This window comes from Thermothelomyces thermophilus, chromosome 6 (assembly GCF_000226095.1).
Source record: "Thermothelomyces thermophilus ATCC 42464 chromosome 6, complete sequence".
Classification (NCBI taxonomy): Eukaryota; Fungi; Ascomycota; class Sordariomycetes; order Sordariales; family Chaetomiaceae; genus Thermothelomyces; species Thermothelomyces thermophilus.
Window position 1 is genome coordinate 1,434,743 of NC_016477.1, and position 19,570 is coordinate 1,454,312.

Here is a 19,570-nt window from a genome sequence, read left to right on the forward strand (position 1 = left end):
CCATGCCAAGCCCACACGTGCAGCCTGCAAGGAATGAAATGGGTAGGACTGTGGCAGATGTGATCCACGACTACCTCGTGCCCTAGGCTTTTTCATACATAAAGTCGAAAGAGCTGCAAGACTTTTACAAGATATCGTGCACAGTATGTTTTCGTCGGTTCGTTGCGGAGAGCATGAGGAACTCGAGAGTACCGTGTAAGTCGGGCGTCTAAAATCAAGCCGACATATAAAATTAGGAGACGAAACAGTGTTCCCATCCGAGGCAGGATAATCATATGAAGGTCTGCCTCTGTTTCATATCTTATCGGCGGTCGTAAACTGGTGGTCGTGAACTCCCCTTGACGTAAGCTGAAGGTCCGTAGCCAGATATCGAACAAACTAGCGAGGTGTTGCCTGCTCTCTGAGATCCCTTTTGAAAACAAGGTCGGTGCCTCAAATATAGTATGCTGAAGCGTTGATTAGGTCCATCCAGCAGTTCCTGGGGTTGACAATCTTCGGATCAGCTTACTTGAACCACCTCGACAGGCCTTGCTGTGCATGTACCAAAGCCGTGGCCCATACCTCCCTCAGCCCGAATCAAGACAATGACGAACTTTCCGTGGCGGGTGCACACGCCCGCAGCGCGCACAAGGAATATACCGCCATGCCTTTGTGAGCCCAAGCATGCTCCCAGGGCCAGAACGGCCATCAAAACGGCGGCAAGGACAGCTGCAGCAACCGCAGCTTCGCCGCCTGACGCCCGTTCCACCCGGTAACACACTGTCCCTGGCGACAAGCCTCCCCAGCTCTCGCCGCTGCTCTGCCCCCAGCGTCCAGGGCCGGCGGACCGGCCAGGGTAGCGGCCCTTGCAGCTGGCTGGAGAAGAGACGGGGATAGAACGCAGGGAGGGCGGCGAGGAAGATGCGGCAGGTACGGCGGAGGAGCTCCAGGGCTGTCGGTTCGAGAACCTCGAGTATTAGGAGGAGAATGTCGCTGGGGAGAGCGAGGAGGGGTGAGTCATGCTGGTGCGTGTCGGGTTGGTGACAAGCACGGCACGGAAGCAGGACTTTTTGACTCCCGACAGGGCTCGGGTTTGGACGTGGTAGTTGTAGTGATGTAGGTGCGTGGGCAAGGTCGTGGGGGCTGTCCGTCTTTTGTAGGTGGTAAGGAACGTCTCGAATCGGATCGGCCGACATGACGCATCGGATGTGATATCCATGGGAGACTGCAGCAGTTCAAGATGTGGCGGGCTAAACTTTGGATGGGATCTCGTGAATCAGAGAAGATTGCCATTCTGGAGGGACCGAGATCAGTCAACTGCATCGTGAAAGGCTGTTTAAGCTCGCAGTTAGGGAGCCGTACGAGTCATCATTTTTGGGGGCGCGGGTCTCTCGGGCACCCGGAATGCTTTTACATGCTGTCGAGATGCATTGATGCAGGAGATGCAGGGCCGATGCAGGTGTGCAGGCAGATCAATGGGAGCTTCGACTGATGGTGCTGTCTTCTCCATCGCCCACTGTCACGGAATCAGGCGCAAGATCGAAGGCGCGATGGTTAAGATGATGGATGCCCCGCACGATAAGTTTTCTCTGGGAGTTTGGAGGTTGATGTGGGAAGACTTCCTGCCGTGACGAGAAGAATGCGGAGTCACTTTCCTGAGGAACATGCAAAGTTGAGCCATGACCTCTTCAGAGATGGAAAGTGGACTTGGACCATGGTTCTTGTGGAAACTACTCCAAGCATCCCACGGCCAACCGCGCTCGCAATCTGAACTACACCGCATCTGGCCGTATTCACGTTGGTCTTCTAGTTACCACAGATTTGGATTCAATCCCGTATTTAGTAACCGCCCAGGCGTGTGCCGCCACACCAGAGGAATTAAGGGTGCAGTTCAAACGGCACCCCATGTTGACTAGGGAGTTCTTGCCGGGACCAACAACTCTTATGTCAACCCAGCATGTGAGTGTGCCCCCTCATGAGGTATCATTCTGAGCTCCAATTGATTTGTATACTTCGTACCTGGCTTGCCAATACAATGTCAGCCTTCAACTCACCGGTTCAGACTCTCAGAAGTTGAGAGATGTGGTCCCGTCATCATAGAGTCACTCCTAAGTAATGGCACTGGCACGCAAAGGACATGAATGAAAGGAGCCAAACCGGAAACGGATGCGATTGACATGAAACATGCGGTTTGCAGAGTCTTAAATAATCCGTACTCAACTGCTCTTGCGGAGGAGCCTGGTATTCAAAGGCACTGCCACCTTCCGCAGTTTCTGAAGTTCACAGGCCTGGGTGCAGCAAAACTTCCACCCTGACAAGTGCTGGCTTCACCTTTCAGTTTTAGGGGACATGGGAGGGGGAGGGTGATCCATTTCTCGGAAGACCTCATGAGTTTGGATGATGAATTACTCAATAGGATTGGTCCCTCGGGCCGGCGGGTCTTGGCTGCCTGCTACTTCAGTTGCTCCAACTCCTGGGGACTCTTGTTGAGGTTGCAGAAACACGCGATCCGCCGTCCGGATCTACGGAATACGGATGACACACAAGCTGCAGGTCGTTGCTGCCCCGCAAACTGCATGGGTCCCCGCAACCTATCAGGCGCGGGGCATTTGCATGACCCGAGGTGGGTCATCGTCCGCCAGTCTGGTGCATAACTGCCAGCGGCCCATTGGCTGAGAGAACCTGGAAGGTCCCGGAAATTGCCGAATTCCCTCCACGCAGCTGCATGGCAGCCTTCCTTCCTCGACGTCAGAGCGCCTCTTTGGACTCGAAAAGAAGCCGGCCTGCGCGCAATATCTGCAACTTGACCCCGATCCGATTTCGACTCGGTACACATCGCAACTTATAACGATCAAAGTCGCCTACACTAGCAGTTCACTACCAGACACCCGGAGAGCTTGCGATATCAAAAGTCAAACCAAACGAAGGATCTGGAGACGGGAGAAAAGGCCGATCGAACGGGGCCGGCAGAAACTAGCGCCTAAAGAAGCAACGGCATTACAGCAGGGGCCCGAAGCGAACAACGCCCCTGAGAAACGCTTAACTATCCTCAGCAGGACGAGAACAAAGTAATCCGTACTACCCTTGAAAACAACCTCCCGAGCGATACCGACAACCCGTCAATCGTTGCAAACACCGAGCGTGCGCTGAGTTCTACGAACCATCGACGGAGCATTCGACCGCGCGTCGATCAAGAACACACCTCGCATTTGGTGCTTCCTGCCTACACTACGATAGCACCGATCCGCTCGTCTCGCGCCCGCGCCGAGAGGCCTCAGGTCAAGATGCCATCCCAACGACCTTTCTTCCTCTCAACCTTCTTCGCCGCCTTCCGCCAGCAAACCCCCGCCTCCCTCTCCGGCGCAAGCGCCTCGACCCAACAGCCCAACAAACATACCACACAAGCATCGACTTCAAGCCAGCAAACACCATCAGCAACGCCTCGGGCCATTTCAACGGCGGCAGCCAGTACCGGAACCTCACAAGCCACCTCGCCACAGTCACGGTCAGGTGGGGTGATGAACCAGCTACCCTTGCACTCGCCACGACACCAACAACACCACCATCATCATCACAGCGCGGGCATTCCTATTCCGCAATCACCAGGTCGTCGCGACAACCATGGGCGGAGACGAGGAAGCGATAGCAGCAGCGAAGGGTTCAGGGACGCCCTTGGAGCCGAGAAACTCTACATTGGCGGGCGGACGGCTACAGGAGAGGAGAGGTTTTTTAAGCTTGGTGTTGTAAGGAGGGTAAGGAGTGGGGATAGATTGAGCCTGGATCGTTTGAGTCTCTGAAGGGCATGACGGATGATTACCTCGGGCAAGCTGTTGCTTCACAGAATCCTGTGGGACTGGCCGAGGCGACATCCATAACGACAAATGTTTTGAGAATGACGGAATGGATGGTTTGACAGGCGTTTATGGCATCGGCGTCAGGCTATGGGCAACATGAAATGGGCTTACAACCGTACGTACATACTTATATAACTGGAACAGGACGGAACTGGCTGTAGGACTTCGGAGGAAAGAATCGCATTAACACCTAGATATTGACAACGCAAGGAAGAATATGTAGCACCTTGTTTCAGAATTGATTCATCTCGATCAGCACGCCGTCCCAGCAGATCTACAGATCTATCTCTGCTACGTCTATGATTGACCCTAACCAGAAACAAGGGTACAAGAAGCAGATGAATTACAAAACCGAGCTTCAAAGGACACAGAAAATGGACAGAAAAAAAAAAGGGGGCAGAGCGAGCGGACGAGCCCTGGAATCTAGAAGCAGAAACCTTCCTCACATGATACACCGCTGGCATATCGCCAACCTCTACCACATAAACCTCTGCACCCTCCCCCCGTCCAAGAGTTCCCCGTGCTCCCCGCGCCAGTAGAACCCTCTGAACAGAAACACGTACATGGTCCCGACGTTGATGGCCACAAACCACGCCGTCTCCAGCGGGAGGCGCACGTCGACGCTCCCCGCGACCAGCCAGAGCCGGCCGGCCAGCCCGCCCCTCGGCCACGCCCGCCCGATCCCCGGCGGCGCCGGCGCGTCCGTCGCGCGCCAGGCCGGCACCAGCAACCGGTAGAACACCCACGGCAGGATGAAGTAGCGCGGCTCGACGAGCGGGGCCGTGGTGAGCGAGAGCGCCGTGGTGAGCAGCCAGAGGAGCGCCGTGGATGTCCGTGGGGCGGCGGCGGCGGTGGCGGCGGCGGCCTCCTTGACCGGTCTCGGCGGGTTCTGGGCGGGCCCAGCCGCTCCGGCAAGCTGGTCCCACACAAGCCACCGGCAGACGGTGTAAGCGGCGACGAGGGACAGGCGAAGGGCGTGGGAGCGGAGGATGGTGTAGCGGAAGACGTAAAACATGTAGTGTCGGTTGTCGGCGAGGGTGAAGGGGTGGATGATGGTGTTGTACCGCACCACGACAAGGGATAGGAGGACGGTGACCAGGGTGTAAGAGACGGAGATGAAGGCTGCTCTCTTTGAGGTCAGGGAGAAGAGAGTGTGGAGGTACTGGATGGGGCGGGTGGCGGCCGAGAGGACCGAGGGAATGAGAAGGGGCGCAGAGAAGAAGGCAAAGAGTGGCCAGATGTAGAGCATCTGCGCTAGGTGGATGGTGGCGATGTGGTTGGATTTGTCTCCTGGAGGTGCCGTTAGCGAATAAGCAACATGGCACAGAGGGGACGAGCAGGATGTACCGAGAACCACACCCCCATTCCAGGCGACGAAGCCGGCAAATAATGCGAGGATGGTGAGGTGAGGCCATATTTGCCGGACAACCCTGAACGGGTTGGAAAGAGCTGCGACGGCGAGCGTAAGCACACAAAGGAACCAATCTATGTATCCTGTTAGCAACTTTCACTGGGTAGTTGGCAGGAGACCTTACCCTGCGGGCCAGACTGGCTTAGTGGCGGATCATGAAGCGTAGAGTCCTTCTGCGAACCGGAGTGGACTGAGCGCAGGACGTGGACAGCTTCCAGGCCTCCCATGTACACAACCACCCAGAAGACGTTGGTCTGACGCATGAACAGAGCACAAACACCGAGCACCACTGTCCATAGGTCGTTAACGATGCCCAGCCGACGAGCTTGGAGGCGAAGGAGGTGGTTCCGGTAGGCGACCAGTACAACCAAGGTCGACATGACATCTGTGTAGTAAAGGGCCGAAAAGAAGAAGATAAGCGGGAACAAGGCAATGTTGAGACCCGTATAATACGAGCCGAACGGCATTGCCACGGAAGACGTCTCCCCGTTTCTGCCAGCTGCCCGAGTCTCGATTAAGTGTCGGCACTGAGCTGCAAGAAAGGCAGTCAGGATCGTGGCGAGGAGGTTATTGGACCGAAGACTGAAGGGAGTGCATTCTGAAAGCAATCTGAACCTGTGATATGCCACGGATAGCAGGTAGCTAGTTTTCGATGTCATCAGCAGCCGCCGCAACGGGGCATTCAGGGGGTCTTCTCACAGGCCGGGAGGGGTAGTAATCTTGTCATCCCAGTCCCGGAAATGCCCCGCGCAGTATTTTTGCGCTTGGGGGATATGGAAAACCTCATCCTAGATATTGTCAGGCCTATTCGGAGCATGTCGCAGCGAAACGTAGATACGGACGAGGTAAGGTTCAGGGACATATTTGTCCACCAGTGCAAGCCACCAACGCGACGCTAACCAGAGGACGAAGAAGCCAAAAGTCGTGATTATTTGCATCTTGAATGGAGTGGACGATGATGGCGGCCTCGGACTTTGTTGTTTTATCGTGGGGGGCTGTAAACAACGACTCAGGAACCAAGCAATCGCAAGGCCAACAAGCACGTCCCCCAGGGGCAGCCCCTGGCGAAGAGACCGGATAGACTCCATGGAGCGAAGTGAAGGAAAAACAAGCAAGGAAAGACGGAAACGAAGGGCAAATAAAATTAAAGGAAGAGAAATGTGGCGTCCAAATCAGAAACGCACAAGAGTAAGGTTAATGCGAAGGCCTCAACACCCGCAAGAGCTTCCATAAGGGGATGTTGGGGCCGATGGTCTGGGATTGCTGTGTGCTTACTCCGTAGAGAGCGCTGGGTTGTGTGCCTTTGCTGGCCATCAATTCCAGCTGTCATTTAGCGGAGTGAGCTTGGTAAGGGCCCGTGCGCAGCTCTGTAAAGTACTTGCGTGGAACATGTCAAAGTAAGCCCCCGACTTGATTCAGAGCCGATATCAACAGCTCGAACGGCTGCCACTGTTGGGAAAGAGCTGAGGAGGTTTAAAAAAGGGTGTCTATAATGCTCTTTTCTACACGCTTCAATTACACCCAAAGCGCCGGACCCCACACCTAGTCTACAACCGAGCTCCTGAAACCACACAAACCCACGAGCGAGCGGATTTAGAACGGCTATTCAACCAAGTGGTTAGTGGCCTGTATGCCAGATTTGGGTGGTTCAGATGGACTTACGTTGTCCGCAGGGTGAATCTCGCGGACGAAGCGCTTGCCGATGATAGGAACCTTCTACAACAGAGTCAGCAATTGATTGTTGGCTGGGGGATGGGGGATATCCGAGGATGACATACCTGGAGAATATCCTGCTGAATCCTTGGGATGCCGGAAGCGAAGAAGATGACGGCAAAGAGGGCAACTCCGCCGTACAGACCGGACTTGACGCCCCTAGCTAAGCCGTTAGTCCCCTATTCGATGTTTCCAGCTCACAGAGGCGCAACAATGCCTCCGGATCCCTCCTCTTGACTCATTGGCCATCGAGCCTCGGGCAAGGACGCATGGTCCCAGCCATGCCAGCCACGCTTCCCCCCTCCTGTCCAAAGATGCCCGAACAGCTGACGAAATGATTTCCGCCCTCAAGAAACTCCTGCCAAATCCAATATTTGCTCCACTTACGTCCTAACGAGGGTCTTCGTGGTGATGCCAGCGACGTGAGACTGGTAGAAGTACCTGGATCCCGTTAGCAACTGCTAAGCGCACGATCACTTCCCCCCCAAGCCGCAATCACGGCAAGTCCTTTCTCTTGGTCTTGCGAACCGGTCGGGGTGGCTGGAGGTGGCCGATGGACGCTTACTTGGGGCCGTAGGGGCTCTTGTACTGGGGATGTGCGGGCGCCCGGAGCGAAGGAGTCTGCGGTGACATAGTTAGCCGATAGTTGCTCAACGCGCCGGGCTGCGCAGGGCTATTTGCGGATCGCCGGGGTGCCAAAATGCGTGGCAATGCTGTCTGGAAGGTCGCTGTGCTACGTACAGGGAAAGACATCGTGACGACCGCTGCAAAAAGAGCGATTGGGGTGTTTCAATGGCTGCGAGACAATCTTGACTGGCAAAAGATTCGATGTTGCGATTCGCGCGAGTTTCGAGCCGGACAAACCCGAAGAATGTGGGCCTGAGGCAGTAACCAACGGATCCAACCCAATCGTCTGATGCCTCAGGCATTAGTCATGAACCACATGCGGGTACCAGTTCCTTGCGTTCCCCCGCAGCCGACAGACGTTGATTATTACCCCACAACATCCATCCATGGCACCCCAAGCCAAGCTGCGGCTCCCCACAGCACATCGCACCTTTGCCATCCCAGCGCTGAACCAGCATTAATCCTGATTCTTTTCTCCCAACCTCTCCAAGTCGAACCAAACCAGCAGTCCCTCAAGATCACCTTCAGTTTATGCGTCCATCATGGACAAGGACCTGGACGGTCGCTTCGAGCGGCTGGAGAAAGCACTCGGAAACATGATTGATGGCCTTGCGAAAAACAATCCGTCCGAGAAGGTCGCCGAGGAACTCCTTGCCGCTGAAAATGACTTGTTTGATGCGCTGAAACTCCTTGAAAAACACCAGAACAACAACGCACGGATACAACAGCTGCGACAGGAGACCGCGCGCTACGACACCCAGATCAAGGACATTGCCAGCTCTCTCTGGAACATGCGGAAGGAGTTAAAAGCCGTCCCTGTCACCGCAAACCCTCCGAGCGGCAAGAAAAACCAGTTCACCACCGCCGAGCTCCTCGCCTACGCCCGCCGTATCAGCCGCAACACCCTTCCCCTTCCAGGGGTCACCAATGGCGTCGACATGAGCACAACAGCGCCTCCGACTCAGTCCGCCGATCCAGAGGACTCGTTCCGCCTACAATCTCAACCATCACAGACACGAACACCGAACACGAGCTTCAACCTGAGCTTCAGCGGCGCGGTCGGCACCCCCGGCGGGCCCACCAACACGCCGACGCCCAATACCGCAAACGACACGCAACCGACCACCCAGCCTTCCCCCTCCCAACCGCCAAAGACAGCCACCGAGGACCGACTGCCCCAACACCTCAAACCGGCCATCAACCCCCTCCACGACGCCGCGTTCCACCCCTGGCCGACAGAAGCCCAGATCCGTTCGGGCGCGCTCGCCGCGATCCAGCGGCTCGTGGACGCGGGGATCGACCCGAAGGGGTACGACCCGGAGGAGGAGGAGCGCAAGCGCAAGGCGGAGGAGCAGGCGCGCCGGGAGGCGGAGGAGCGGGCGCGGCAGGAGCGCGAGGCCGCCGAGCGGCGCGCGCGCGAGGAGCGGGAGCGCATGGCGAGGGAGCGGGAGCTGGCGCGGCAGCGGGAGGGCGAGGCCGCAGCCGCCGGCGGGCTTGAGCGGAGGGATAGCGTCGCCGTCGGCCGGGCGAAGCCCAAGCAGTTCACCTTCCTGGGTGCCGACGACGACGACGACGACGACGAAGACGACTGAACATATTAGACCCTCGGGACTGGCGGGGCTGGGACCCGGCGGTGGTCAATGGAGAGGAGGAATTGAGGAAAGTAGAAAAGTCTTTCTCGGAGGTCTCGGAATGACGGACGATTCTCAGACGCAACCACGGAGAGTGAAAGCATGCTGGGCCGGGGGGGAATGATAGCGAAGAGGTTGATGGCGGAAATCATCATTTCCCAAGTTGCGCGGAGAAGGAGTGAACGGTAATTGCAGCAACAGGTTGCTGCCGGGACTGCTGGAGGAGATGATTATGGGTTATGAGACCAAGGAGAGATCCTGAACTGGCCGTCTCCGCAGGTTTTTTATGCTTGAATGGAGTTCCGGATAGACGAGGACCCAGGAATGGGTGATGGCGTTCGTCGTGGATAAGGCAGTATCGGTATGGTTTCGGTCGTAATGCGGATAACGGCCGGCATCGATGTTTGATGAGGTGGTTTTAAGCTAGCCATGCGGCGTTCCGAGTCAATAAACCATCAAGAGCAAACACGTGTCGGCAGGAGATTATATATTCATTCAGCTGGATAGATCCCTCCGTCGGGAATTCCGTGAGCGAAGCACCAGTTTACTGTGCGAGTTGGGCCATTCGGTCTGTCAAATGAAGCAAGTCTTGAATAAATACTCCTGAATCCTTTTCATCATCCCTAAAACCTAACGCTAATTCTACACAATCCCCCATGCAGCCCACCCATCTCTTTTGTGGTGGTATGTACATGAAACTTTACACGGCATCCAATTCCTGAAAGGCTTGCTCATACCAAATGCATTCTCTCTTCACTTTCCACTACGTCTAATCAATCTTGATGGAAGAGTAAATCTTGCGGACGAAGAGCCAGCTCGCAAAGAATCCGATCGACCCTATAGAAGCACGTCAGCAAACCTAGGAGCGCGGGAAGGCCGGGAAGGGTAGACATACCGGTCAAGATGAAGAACAGGAACGAGATGAGCAGGCTGTAGCCGATGTACAGCACGCTCCCGGCGAACCCGCCCAGGGAGAGCTTGCTGATCCAGTAGATGATGGCGTTGAGGAACATGTAGCCGGCCGTGGTACCGGCGGCCATGAAGGCGCGCCACTGCCAGTTGTAGTTCTCGGCGCACAGCAGGAAGTAGACCATCAGGACGGTGACGGCGGCGCAGGTCATGATCATGAGGACGTAGCACAGGAAGAGGAAGCCGAACATGTAGTAGATCTTGCTGAACCAGATGGAGCTCATGATGAAGTAGAGCTCGACAAAGATGGCCGCGAACGGGAGCATGCCGACGAGCAGGCAGCTGGGCACCGGCCGGAGGTAGGAGGTGACGGGCGGGATCTGGCGCGGGATCTGGTTGGTGCGCACGGGCGGCTCGATGGTGGGCGCGCGGAAGCCGAGCCAGGAGCCGGCGACCGAGAGGGGCACGCTGATGATGAACCAGATGAGGATGATGACGAGCATGGTGGTGAAGGGCACGGCGCCCGACGAGTTCTGCGCCCAGAGGAAGAGGTCGAGCAGGAAGAAGGTGGCGAAGACGATGCCCGGGACGAGGACCGGGGTGAGCACGATGCAGAGCTTCCACTTCTCGCCCTGCAGCGACTTGTACATGCGGGCCGAGGTGTAGCCGCCGACGAAGCCGAGGACGGTGTAGAGGAGGATCATGATGGTGCCGAGGGAGCCCCGGTTGGACGGGGAGAGGAAGCCGAGCAGGGCAAAGACGATGGTGAAGCCGGCCATGACGAACAGCTGGGCGCCGTTGCCGAGGAAGACGGAGAGGAGCAGGGGGTGCGAGGGCGTGCGGAACACGTCGCCGTGGACGAGCTTCCACCCGGAGTCCTCCTGCACGCCGTCCTCCATCAGCGCCGCGGTACCGGACAGGTCGTCGAGGCTGAGCTGGTCGAGCCTGTTGTACCTCGCGATATCCTTCTTCAGGGCGCGGACCAGAATCGACATGACCATGAGGACGAGGGAGACGACAATGACGGCCGAGTTAATGAGGGAGAACCAGTGGACCTTGGGGTCGAAGACGTGGAGGTACTTGTCCCACCGCGTGGCCCAAGCCGTGGGGGAGGGGATCCAGTAGACGCCGTAGGTGAACTGGACCTCCGTGTCGCCCGACTCGTTCAGAATGACGGGCTCCATGGGAGTGGTGCACGATTCCTCGTCGATGGGGGCCGTGTACCGCTTCGATTCGGGCTGAACAATGACTCCGACGACGCGGAATTGATCTTCGGTGCCCGCCACCTGGTGATACTCGACGAGGATATCGTAGTGGTTGTTGAACTGCACCTGATCGCTATCACCGATTTGCTGTCCGAGAAGGAAGCCCGGGTTGTAAACCTCCTCTTCTGTCAACACGTCCACGATCTTTTGCCCGGCGGGAAGCCCATCCACCAGCCAGTTGATGCTCATGCCGGACCTGATCTGATTGTTGACAAAGATCGCAGCCGTCTTTTGGTATGTAGTCTTGCAGAGCGCCTTGCACGACTCGTTCTTCCCCATCTTGAGCTCAAACGGCGACGTCTTGATCCTGTCGCCGAACAGGATGCTGCCCAGGCTTTCGCCAACGCTCTGGGGGCCGTCCGGGGGCTTGCAGAACTGAAAGAGCGGGTGGTAATAGTCGTAGGATACGACCGAGTGTAGCATAGCGTCGGGCCCTGCGGTCGGTCGAATGGAGTTGACATAGAGCGGAACAGGGTCGCCTTCCTTGTACGAAGTGGGCGCGACACCAGGGAGGTAGAAGGCCGAAACGAGTTGCGGCCCGGCCAGCAGCGCAGCAAGAAGGCGCCCCAAGGGCGCGCTGTTTTTTACTCGCATGATCGGAGTCTCAGGTCTCCTTAAGGAGGGCTTCTAGGAAAGGGAGAGTCCCGGCGACGGGGTGCGTGTGGCGTTGTGAAAGGAGGGTCGTTGGTGCTTCGAAGGTTTAAAGGAATTTCAGGGGACGTAAGAATTGTGCGCTCGCCTTCGGTTTGACTAGCCCCGAGGGAGCCGAGTTAACGAAAGAAAAAAATCATGTAGATGTCGAGCACCCAATTTGCGCAGAGGGTCAACGGTCGCAAACGATTCTATGTGTGAGACCAGAAGCTGCGTTTGTCTCGTGGCCATCTGCCAAAGTCGGGCACTTGCAACCTGTCGTAATCAATGAGGACTCCCAAGACCAGGAGGAGCTGGACAATGGCAAGCAATTGGCCCGTGCAATGCAACTGTCTTTGCCTGCCGGAAATGCAGTGGTGCGCGCCTTGGCAAATCCACTTTATCGTAGGTGCCAAGTAACTTTACTTGCAGGTAGCCTAGCAGGGACCAAAAGAGTTTCTGGCGGGGCCATCAAAGAATTTCTTTTTTTTGACCCGAGTATCATCAAGCATTGCCTCGAAACCATCGCGGCAAAAGCCCCAAATACACAACGGCAGCAATGGCAGCACCAGCGACTTTACCAGCACTGCTGGATTCTCTCACCAAATCCATCTCCTCTACTCTGGAGGTAGCACCGAAAATCGCCAACATTGAGCTCCCAAAAGATGGCATTTCGCTTCTCGACGTGAAGAACGAGCTGCTTCTTTCGTATCTGCAGAACCTCGTCTTCCTTATCCTTCTCAAATTGCGCCAGGCAAAGAGCGGAGATACCAAAAGCAACACAGAAGGCCAAAGTCTCGATGACCTTGTGGTCTCCAAACTCGTCGAGCTGAGGCTGTACTTGGAGAAGGGAACGCGCCCGCTCGAGGACAAGCTTCGGTTCCAGATCGACAAGGTCCTCCGCGCCGCCGACGACGCCGAGCGCAACGCAAAACAGGCGGAAGAGGCATCCAAAGCCAACGGTAACGGATCCGGTTCCGAATCCGAGTCCGAGTCCGACAGCGAAGAGGGGTCAGATGAGGAGAGCGACGAACAAGAGGCTCCCGCGGCCGCCGGGTTCAAGATGTCGGATCTGCAGCACCGCCCGAACCTCAGCAATTTCCAGCGTCCAGCCGCGGCGGCGAAGTACTCCGGAAAGGAGACGGACGCCTCGGGTGTCTACCGGCCGCCCAAGATCGCGCCGGTGGTCATGCCCACCACCGAGAGGCGCGAGAAGGGCGACCGCAGGCCGCTCAAGTCGGCCACGCTGGACGAGTTCATCGCCGACGAGATGTCGACAGCGCCGATCGCCGAGCCTAGCATCGGTACCACGATTGCCGACCGTGGCCGCAAGATCAAGACCGCGGCTGAGCGCCGCAAGGAGGACGAGCGCCGCGAGTTCGAAGAGACCAACTTTGTCCGTCTGCCCAAGGAGAGCAAGAAGGAACGGGCAAAGAGACTCAGGCAGGAAGGCGGCAGCCGGCGGATGAACTTTGGCGGCGAAGAATGGAGGGATCTGAGCGAGGGCGTGGACAGGATCAGCCGGCTGACGAAGAGCAAGAGTTCTGGGGGCGGCACCAAGGCTCTGCTGGAGAAGAGCCGCAAACGTGGCATCGACACCGTGGACGGGCCTCGTGGGAGCGGCGTCAGTATGGGCGAGAGGTTTCAAAAGCGGCTCAAGGTTCTCGAGGCAGGCCGTGGCACAAGAGGCAAGGGCAGGAAATGAACCCACGCCAGAGGCAAAATACCAATCCCCCCCCTTTTTTTCCCCCTCATTTCTCTGCCTTTTCTTTCCAAAAAGGTCCCTCAGCAACTATGATCCAAATACTGTTTACATGATATATCGCGAAACCTGCCGCCTTAACGATATTTTTCTCTCTTCTCCCTCATCATGCCCCGCCCAGTCCCGACCACCAAAGGTCGTCCCGATTTCCATCAGACGACCTCCTCCCCATATAAACATCACAAGCTGAGGCCGACATCCTGACCGGTCGTGTCCTGTTCACGCATCCCGAGTCCGTTGCGGATCCTGTCCTCGGCTGCTACTACGTGCTTGGGGAGCATGAAACCCAGGCCGAAGAAGACAAATAAGGCCCACTTCCAACGGAAGGGATTGAGGGCGACGCAGAAGCAGAACCACCAGACCAGCTCGAGATAGGTAAAGAACTCGGACGGCCCGACGGGAGAGGTCTTCTTAAACAGCCTCGTCATGTCGATCCATCGCTTCATCCAGAACGGGCTGGGCCGGGTCAGGGGGTCGATGAGGAACATGAGCAGGATGCGGGTGTAGATGCCAATGTGCCAGTTGCCGACGGTGCCGATGGCGTTCATGTAGGTGCAATTGATGCACGAGATGGACGGGTGGTTGGGGGGGAAGGTCTGCAGGTACCAGTTGGGCGGTTCGTACGGCTTCTCGAAGCAGGAATCGGGCAGGAAGTCGAGCTTGGGCCGCGCGAAGCCCGTGGCCATGACGACCACGTCGCCCTCGACGACGTCCTGGCGGCCTGGCCCGCCGCGGGGGACGCCCTTGGCCCCGCGGTTGATCCTGACGCCCGTCTCGGTGAAGCCCTCGACGTCGCAGCGGATCCACTCGGCCCGCCCGGAGCGCAGCTTGTCCATGATGTCCGAGTTGACCATGGGCGTGTCGGTGAAGATGCCGCCCTTGTTTGCCGGGGCCGGGGCCAGGTCCTCGAGGTCGCGGTAGAACATCTTGCGGAGAAGCAGCTCGGGGATCCAGCTCAGGAACGTCTGCGGCTGCCCGAACACGTTCATGGCCAACAGCGTGTTCCAGAGCGGGTTGCGCGGGATGATCCACTTGTCGCTGCGAGCGAGGATGTAGATCTTGTCGGCGCCCTCCTCGTGCGCGAACTCGAGCGCCTCGACGGCGCTGGCGCCGCCGCCGATGATGATCACGGTCTTGTCCCGGGTCGAGCAGGCACCCGGCAGGCGGCTCGAGTGGTGGATCTCGCCCCGGAACTTGTCCATGCCCGGCATGCGGGGGATCTTGGGCTCGCCGCAGGTGCCGACGGCGGCGACGACGCCGTCGAAGCGGCCGAGCGAGGCGTTGTTGACGACCCAGCGGGCGCGGTCGTCCCGGTAGACGCGGTCGACCTTGGTGCGGAAGCGGGTGCGGCCCTCGAGCCCGTAGCGGGTCCAGAGGTCGCGGACCTGGGCCAGGATCTGCTGGCAGTCCGGGTAGCCGCGCGCCCACCTGACCGAGGGGTGGAAGCGGTACATGACGGAGTGGATCTGCAGGGAGGACGTGTTGTTGACGCGGCTCCAGACGCCGCCGAGTTCGTCCTCGCCGCCGGCCTCGAAGATGGTCACGTCGAAGCCGTGGCCGATGCAGTGCGCGGCGCTGGTCACGCCCGTGATGCCGGCCCCGATGACGGCGATCTTGGGCCGGCTAAGGCGCGTGCTGGGCCCGGGGGGGTTGGGCGAGAGGATCTTGTCGGTGAGCCATTGGAAGAGCTGGAAGAGAAAGAGAATCGGGTGAAGGAGAGGATTGTAGGCCCGGGACTGGGATCCCATGGTTGGCTCCGATACGCGTCGATCTCTCGCAGGGCTGTTGTTGCTGTTGTTGCTGTTGTTGTTGCTGTTGTTGTTGTTGTTGTTGTTGTTGTTGTTGTTGTTGTTGTTGTTGAGGTAGCCGAAGACACTACTACGAGCTTCGGCTGGATCCTCAAACAGGAACAAACCAGACTAAAGTTATTATATGCTCTCTACGAAGTACGAGAGATGCCTGAGTAGGGTCAATCCACTTTATGAGCTAGATGTCCTCCCAACTATCGACGACGTTGTCCCTGCCAAGCCTTGGAGAAAGGGGGGGGCGGGGGGAACGCTGACGTCAGGCTCACAGTATATTTGACTTGCTTGTGAAAACCGGTTATCTTATTCCCAGGAACGCCCGCGAGCCGTACGTCGACAACGCAACTTGATTGGACGTGACCTTGGTCTTTGGCACCTTACCGGAGCAAATATAAAGCTCGCATCGTATCGGAGGTGAGGCACTAATCGGCTGACGGGGGAATTCGTGGGTATCTACTCGTCACTTCAACGTGTTGTGCATTAGTTTCATGTACGCCTTTACCAAACTCTCAAGGTTTCCTCTCCAGAACCACACATTTGTCTCGATTGGTGTCGTATCCCTCCTTCGGCTGTTCAAACTCCCCATAGTCATCCGTCATCAAGTTTTACCTCCAGCCTGTCTCTTTCAGCTTCTGCAAGGGTCTGTCGTTGGTATGATATCCCCTCTTTCGGCTCCGTCATTTCTTCTTGCTGTTGCTGCCCCGTTTGGGTGCTCTCGGTGCTGCCTTTATCTCTTCTGCGTTCCTGAATGCTTCTTCCGCTCTCTCTGTTTCTTCTTGGCCTCGTACTGGACTTTGTTCGCTTTTGATTTTGGCTTTCACCCATCTCGCTTGGCCTTCTATCTACGCCCCCTTAAACATGAAATTTCTGTCAAATCAGAATGTAATACTTAGCTAGATCTGGTTTCAAGGTTCTGCCGTATGGTGTTTTAGAGAACAGGAGTCGAAGGATCAGCAGATGCACTAGGTACCTGTGTAAATAATTGCCTGAATAAGATCTCGGGCTGCCTAGATAGCTAAGCATCGAAGGTACTCACTGATTTCATACATCAAACGAGTTTCCACTTGCAACACTTTCACTAATTACCTCGTAAAGTTCCTTCCTGCTTCAACCCTTCTGTTTCAAAAGAGTCGGGCGATAAAACCCCGCCTCTCTTCATCGCTGGTAATGCAATTGCCGTACTCACTCTGGCATCCTTTCGCCGTGTCACAGTGGTCCTCGGTCGTGCCGCAGTATCCCCTACTCCGGGCAACCGCCGTCAGCACTCTATTAACAGCCGACTCAAGGTACTTACTCGGGCAATAAGAGGGAGGGTTAAGAAGAAAGAAAGGAAGGAAGGAAGGAGATTAAAAAAAGGAAAAAGAAGACTCACGCGGCGCTGCAGCAACTGGTGATGGTGGCGTTGGCGGGACAGCGGTAGCCCTCGGTGCCGGCGCCCTCGGTGCCGCAGGTGCCGTCGATCGAGAAGCTTTCGCCGGGGATGGGCTCGTGGCAGGCGTCGGTCGAGTTGGAGAAGTCGGCCTGGCAGCCGGCAGTCGACAGGCAGAACTCGTCGGTCGAGCCGCAGTAGCCGTGCTGCGAGCAGCAGGCCAGCTCGCCCGGGCACGTGTAGCCCGTCTCGCCGCCGCACGTGTTGTCGGGGGAGACCTCGCGCCGGGCCAGCCCTGGCGTTCCCGTGCCGGTGCCGGTGTTGGTGACCGCTGCGGCGAGAGCGCCGAACAGAATGAGGCAAAGCGTTGCGAGGTAGGAGAGCATATTGTCCTTTTTATTTTCGTTGCTCTCTTGTATTTTTTTTGTTTGTCACTGTTGATTGCTAGACTTGGGTGAGTTGAGGGAGAGCTAATTGTCAAGACAGGGCTCAAGACCTCAAACCTTCTTGAACTGAGAACGGAGAAGTTGAATAATTAAACTCTTGGCCCCTTGCCCAGAAAGAGACTTGTCCAAGCCGATGGCCCCCCCTTTTGTATCCTTGTTTGCTTCCTAGAAATGGCACATTGGAAATTGATTGCCGAGATCCGAACCGTTCAAGACTGCAAAATGAGTGTTGATGCGGCCTATTACCGCAGTTTGCAGGAACCAACCGTGTTCGGGATCTATCCGCTCCAAACAGAGCTGCTGAGCCCAAATTTACCCGCGGCTGCGGGGTGGGATTGGGTTCCTGCCAGCTGGGATGATCAAAGATAGCTTGTTTACTACAGCTGCGGATAATCTGATGATCGACGTCTCCGCAGCACCATCTAGTAGATCTGGACATAGTCTCGCCTTCATAACAATACTACGCGGTATACGGAGTAGATTACCCGCGAATATTAAACACAACCACAAGCATCCCGATGGAGATAAGACAGTCTCAAGAGATAATAGGCAAAATCATGCAACAGCAAGCACCCCGATCTCTAAAACCGCCGCAGCTCCGCTCGCCTCTCGCTGAGCGAATCCGCAAGATAAAACCGCCCTAAGGTGATTCTGCTGTTGACTTATACCTGATCAATTTACACTGATGTGTATAATAATACCTTACGTGCAGTCAACGGCACAACTTGTTGCATGGCACATAGTTCCTGCGTTGCCCATTGGAGACATCGCAACTCAATATCCGTCGAGTCGGAAACATGATGAGTACGGTACTCAGCAATATTCCCTTGAAGAACTCGCTTGTGTGGTCCTCGCCAGAAAAGGGCTCGCGAGCCTGCGATGACAACACCGCTTGCCAAAGCATCCTCCACGAACAAGACAATTTCCCACTCCCTTCCCTCAGCGCGGATTCCGAGACCAGGACATTAATGGCCAAGGAGGGAACTTACAACTGTTTGCATCTTGCCGCGCCAAGGTGGGTGTGCCGGCCAATATACCGGAAGCGTTGGCGGAGAATCAGATTTGAAGCAGCCGTTCCTTGCCCGGTGGAATCACATTAGAGAAGAAACTAACCAAGAACGGAGACAGGAATACCATTGTTCATGATACACTTGATATTATGCAAAGTATTATGATCCGAGGTTGTATGTATGTACCTTGAGATACTTAGACTAAGGATACTCACGCATGTCCCTCTGATGCACAACCAGGGGCACCATCATGAGGACGGTGATGAGATTAAGGCCGAACCCGCAGCCCATGATGATCTGGTATCCGTATACAGCAAATACGGTACTGGAACGAGAGCACGTCGAGGCGGGAAGAATCGAGCGAGCTAAACAGGCCGACCCCGAGCGTCTGGAGACCGCATCCCCCCCCCCCCGAGCAGGACGTACAGAGGGGGGAGCCGGAGGCGCGTCAGCAGCAAGCTCGCCACGACGGTGGCGAAGGGGGAGCAGAGCAGGGGCGGCAGCAACCGGATGCCGGCGTCGACGGCGCCCGTGCCGTTGACCACCTGGAAACGCTGCGGGATGGTGATGATTGCGGCCATGAAGGGGAAGCCCGTAACACATCGCACCGAGTCAGCGAGACCTCTTTTCTGTTTATCGTCCCGAAAGACAACCACGAACGAACTAGCGTCAGGGACTTGACTCACCCGGCTGTGAGTGCGTGGAGCTTCCACCCGATTGGGTAGACTCTTGGTCTGGTCTCGTCCAAGTCGCCATGTTCTATTGTGACTGATCCTGGAGTTGCACCAGCCGCTGCTTTTCCCGCATTGTCTGCCATCTCGATGCTGGCTATAGCTTTTACATAGTCATGTCGGAGAGAATAGGCGCAACGTTGATGATATACAGATAGGTCGGGTCTGGCTTATTCTTTCTTCTACCAATCAATTATTCTTTTGATCTACTTGGAGGAGGCAGGAGGTAATTGGAGGTAATTGGAGAAAGGGAAGAAACTTGCATGTAATATAAGAGAAGAAGAAGAAGGGCAAAAGAAGGATATAATCATGATCTGGTAAACCCCCCCCCCCAAAAAAAAAAAAAAAAAAGGAGGACGGAAACCTCTCAGGCCAGCTCGCTCTCCATGATCAGAGGTTCAATCACTAATTACTGCGACTCGTGAGTG

The 19,570-nt window shown here is 56.4% G+C and overlaps 9 protein-coding genes across 9 annotated transcripts; 4 read left to right on the forward strand and 5 right to left on the reverse strand.

The window, feature by feature from the left end:
• The first annotated feature begins 2,555 nt into the window (after positions 1–2,555).
• Positions 2,556–4,040, forward strand: MYCTH_2135569 (uncharacterized protein). The gene is made up of 2 exons (XM_003665928.1): positions 2,556–2,602; positions 3,217–4,040. The coding sequence occupies exons 1-2, from the start codon at positions 2,593–2,595 to the stop codon at positions 3,774–3,776; spliced, it is 570 nt and encodes a 189-aa protein (XP_003665976.1). The 5' UTR covers positions 2,556–2,592; the 3' UTR covers positions 3,777–4,040.
• A 268-nt stretch (positions 4,041–4,308) lies between these two features.
• On the reverse strand, positions 4,309–6,182 carry MYCTH_2069347 (glycosyltransferase family 59 protein; the record flags this gene model as incomplete). Its single annotated transcript, XM_003665929.1, has 5 exons — positions 4,309–5,123; positions 5,181–5,318; positions 5,369–5,886; positions 5,944–6,032; positions 6,087–6,182. The coding sequence occupies 5 exons, from the start codon at positions 6,180–6,182 to the stop codon at positions 4,309–4,311; spliced, it is 1,656 nt and encodes a 551-aa protein (XP_003665977.1).
• Positions 6,183–6,599: 417 nt separating this feature from the next.
• On the reverse strand, positions 6,600–7,815 carry MYCTH_2310269 (uncharacterized protein). The gene is made up of 6 exons (XM_003665930.1): positions 7,699–7,815; positions 7,523–7,578; positions 7,345–7,398; positions 7,023–7,116; positions 6,907–6,960; positions 6,600–6,846 (listed from the first exon to the last, which is right to left on the reverse strand). Exons 1-6 carry the CDS (start codon positions 7,708–7,710, stop codon positions 6,838–6,840), a joined length of 279 nt encoding a protein of 92 aa, XP_003665978.1. The 5' UTR covers positions 7,711–7,815; the 3' UTR covers positions 6,600–6,837.
• Positions 7,816–7,971: 156 nt separating this feature from the next.
• Positions 7,972–9,206, forward strand: MYCTH_2310270 (uncharacterized protein). The gene has a single exon (XM_003665931.1). The coding sequence runs from the start codon at positions 8,127–8,129 to the stop codon at positions 9,174–9,176; it is 1,050 nt and encodes a 349-aa protein (XP_003665979.1). The 5' UTR covers positions 7,972–8,126; the 3' UTR covers positions 9,177–9,206.
• A 588-nt stretch (positions 9,207–9,794) lies between these two features.
• Positions 9,795–11,983, reverse strand: MYCTH_2096246 (uncharacterized protein; the record flags this gene model as incomplete). Its single annotated transcript, XM_003665932.1, has 2 exons — positions 9,795–10,052; positions 10,111–11,983. 2 exons carry the CDS (start codon positions 11,981–11,983, stop codon positions 9,985–9,987), a joined length of 1,941 nt encoding a protein of 646 aa, XP_003665980.1. The 3' UTR covers positions 9,795–9,984.
• Positions 11,984–12,478: 495 nt separating this feature from the next.
• Positions 12,479–13,842, forward strand: MYCTH_2310272 (uncharacterized protein). Its single transcript, XM_003665933.1, has one exon. It carries the CDS (start codon positions 12,579–12,581, stop codon positions 13,722–13,724), a length of 1,146 nt encoding a protein of 381 aa, XP_003665981.1. The 5' UTR covers positions 12,479–12,578; the 3' UTR covers positions 13,725–13,842.
• On the reverse strand, positions 13,843–15,621 carry MYCTH_2310273 (uncharacterized protein). The gene has a single exon (XM_003665934.1). The coding sequence runs from the start codon at positions 15,527–15,529 to the stop codon at positions 13,961–13,963; it is 1,569 nt and encodes a 522-aa protein (XP_003665982.1). The 5' UTR covers positions 15,530–15,621; the 3' UTR covers positions 13,843–13,960.
• Positions 15,622–16,935: 1,314 nt separating this feature from the next.
• MYCTH_2310276 (carbohydrate-binding module family 18 protein) lies at positions 16,936–17,499 on the reverse strand. Its single transcript, XM_003665935.1, has 2 exons — positions 17,459–17,499; positions 16,936–17,399 (listed from the first exon to the last, which is right to left on the reverse strand). The coding sequence occupies exon 2, from the start codon at positions 17,339–17,341 to the stop codon at positions 16,955–16,957; it is 387 nt and encodes a 128-aa protein (XP_003665983.1). The 5' UTR covers positions 17,342–17,399; positions 17,459–17,499; the 3' UTR covers positions 16,936–16,954.
• Positions 17,500–18,198: 699 nt separating this feature from the next.
• On the forward strand, positions 18,199–19,274 carry MYCTH_2112769 (uncharacterized protein; the record flags this gene model as incomplete). Its single annotated transcript, XM_003665936.1, has 4 exons — positions 18,199–18,420; positions 18,569–18,589; positions 18,726–19,103; positions 19,257–19,274. The coding sequence occupies 4 exons, from the start codon at positions 18,199–18,201 to the stop codon at positions 19,272–19,274; spliced, it is 639 nt and encodes a 212-aa protein (XP_003665984.1).
• Positions 19,275–19,570: the final 296 nt, after the last annotated feature.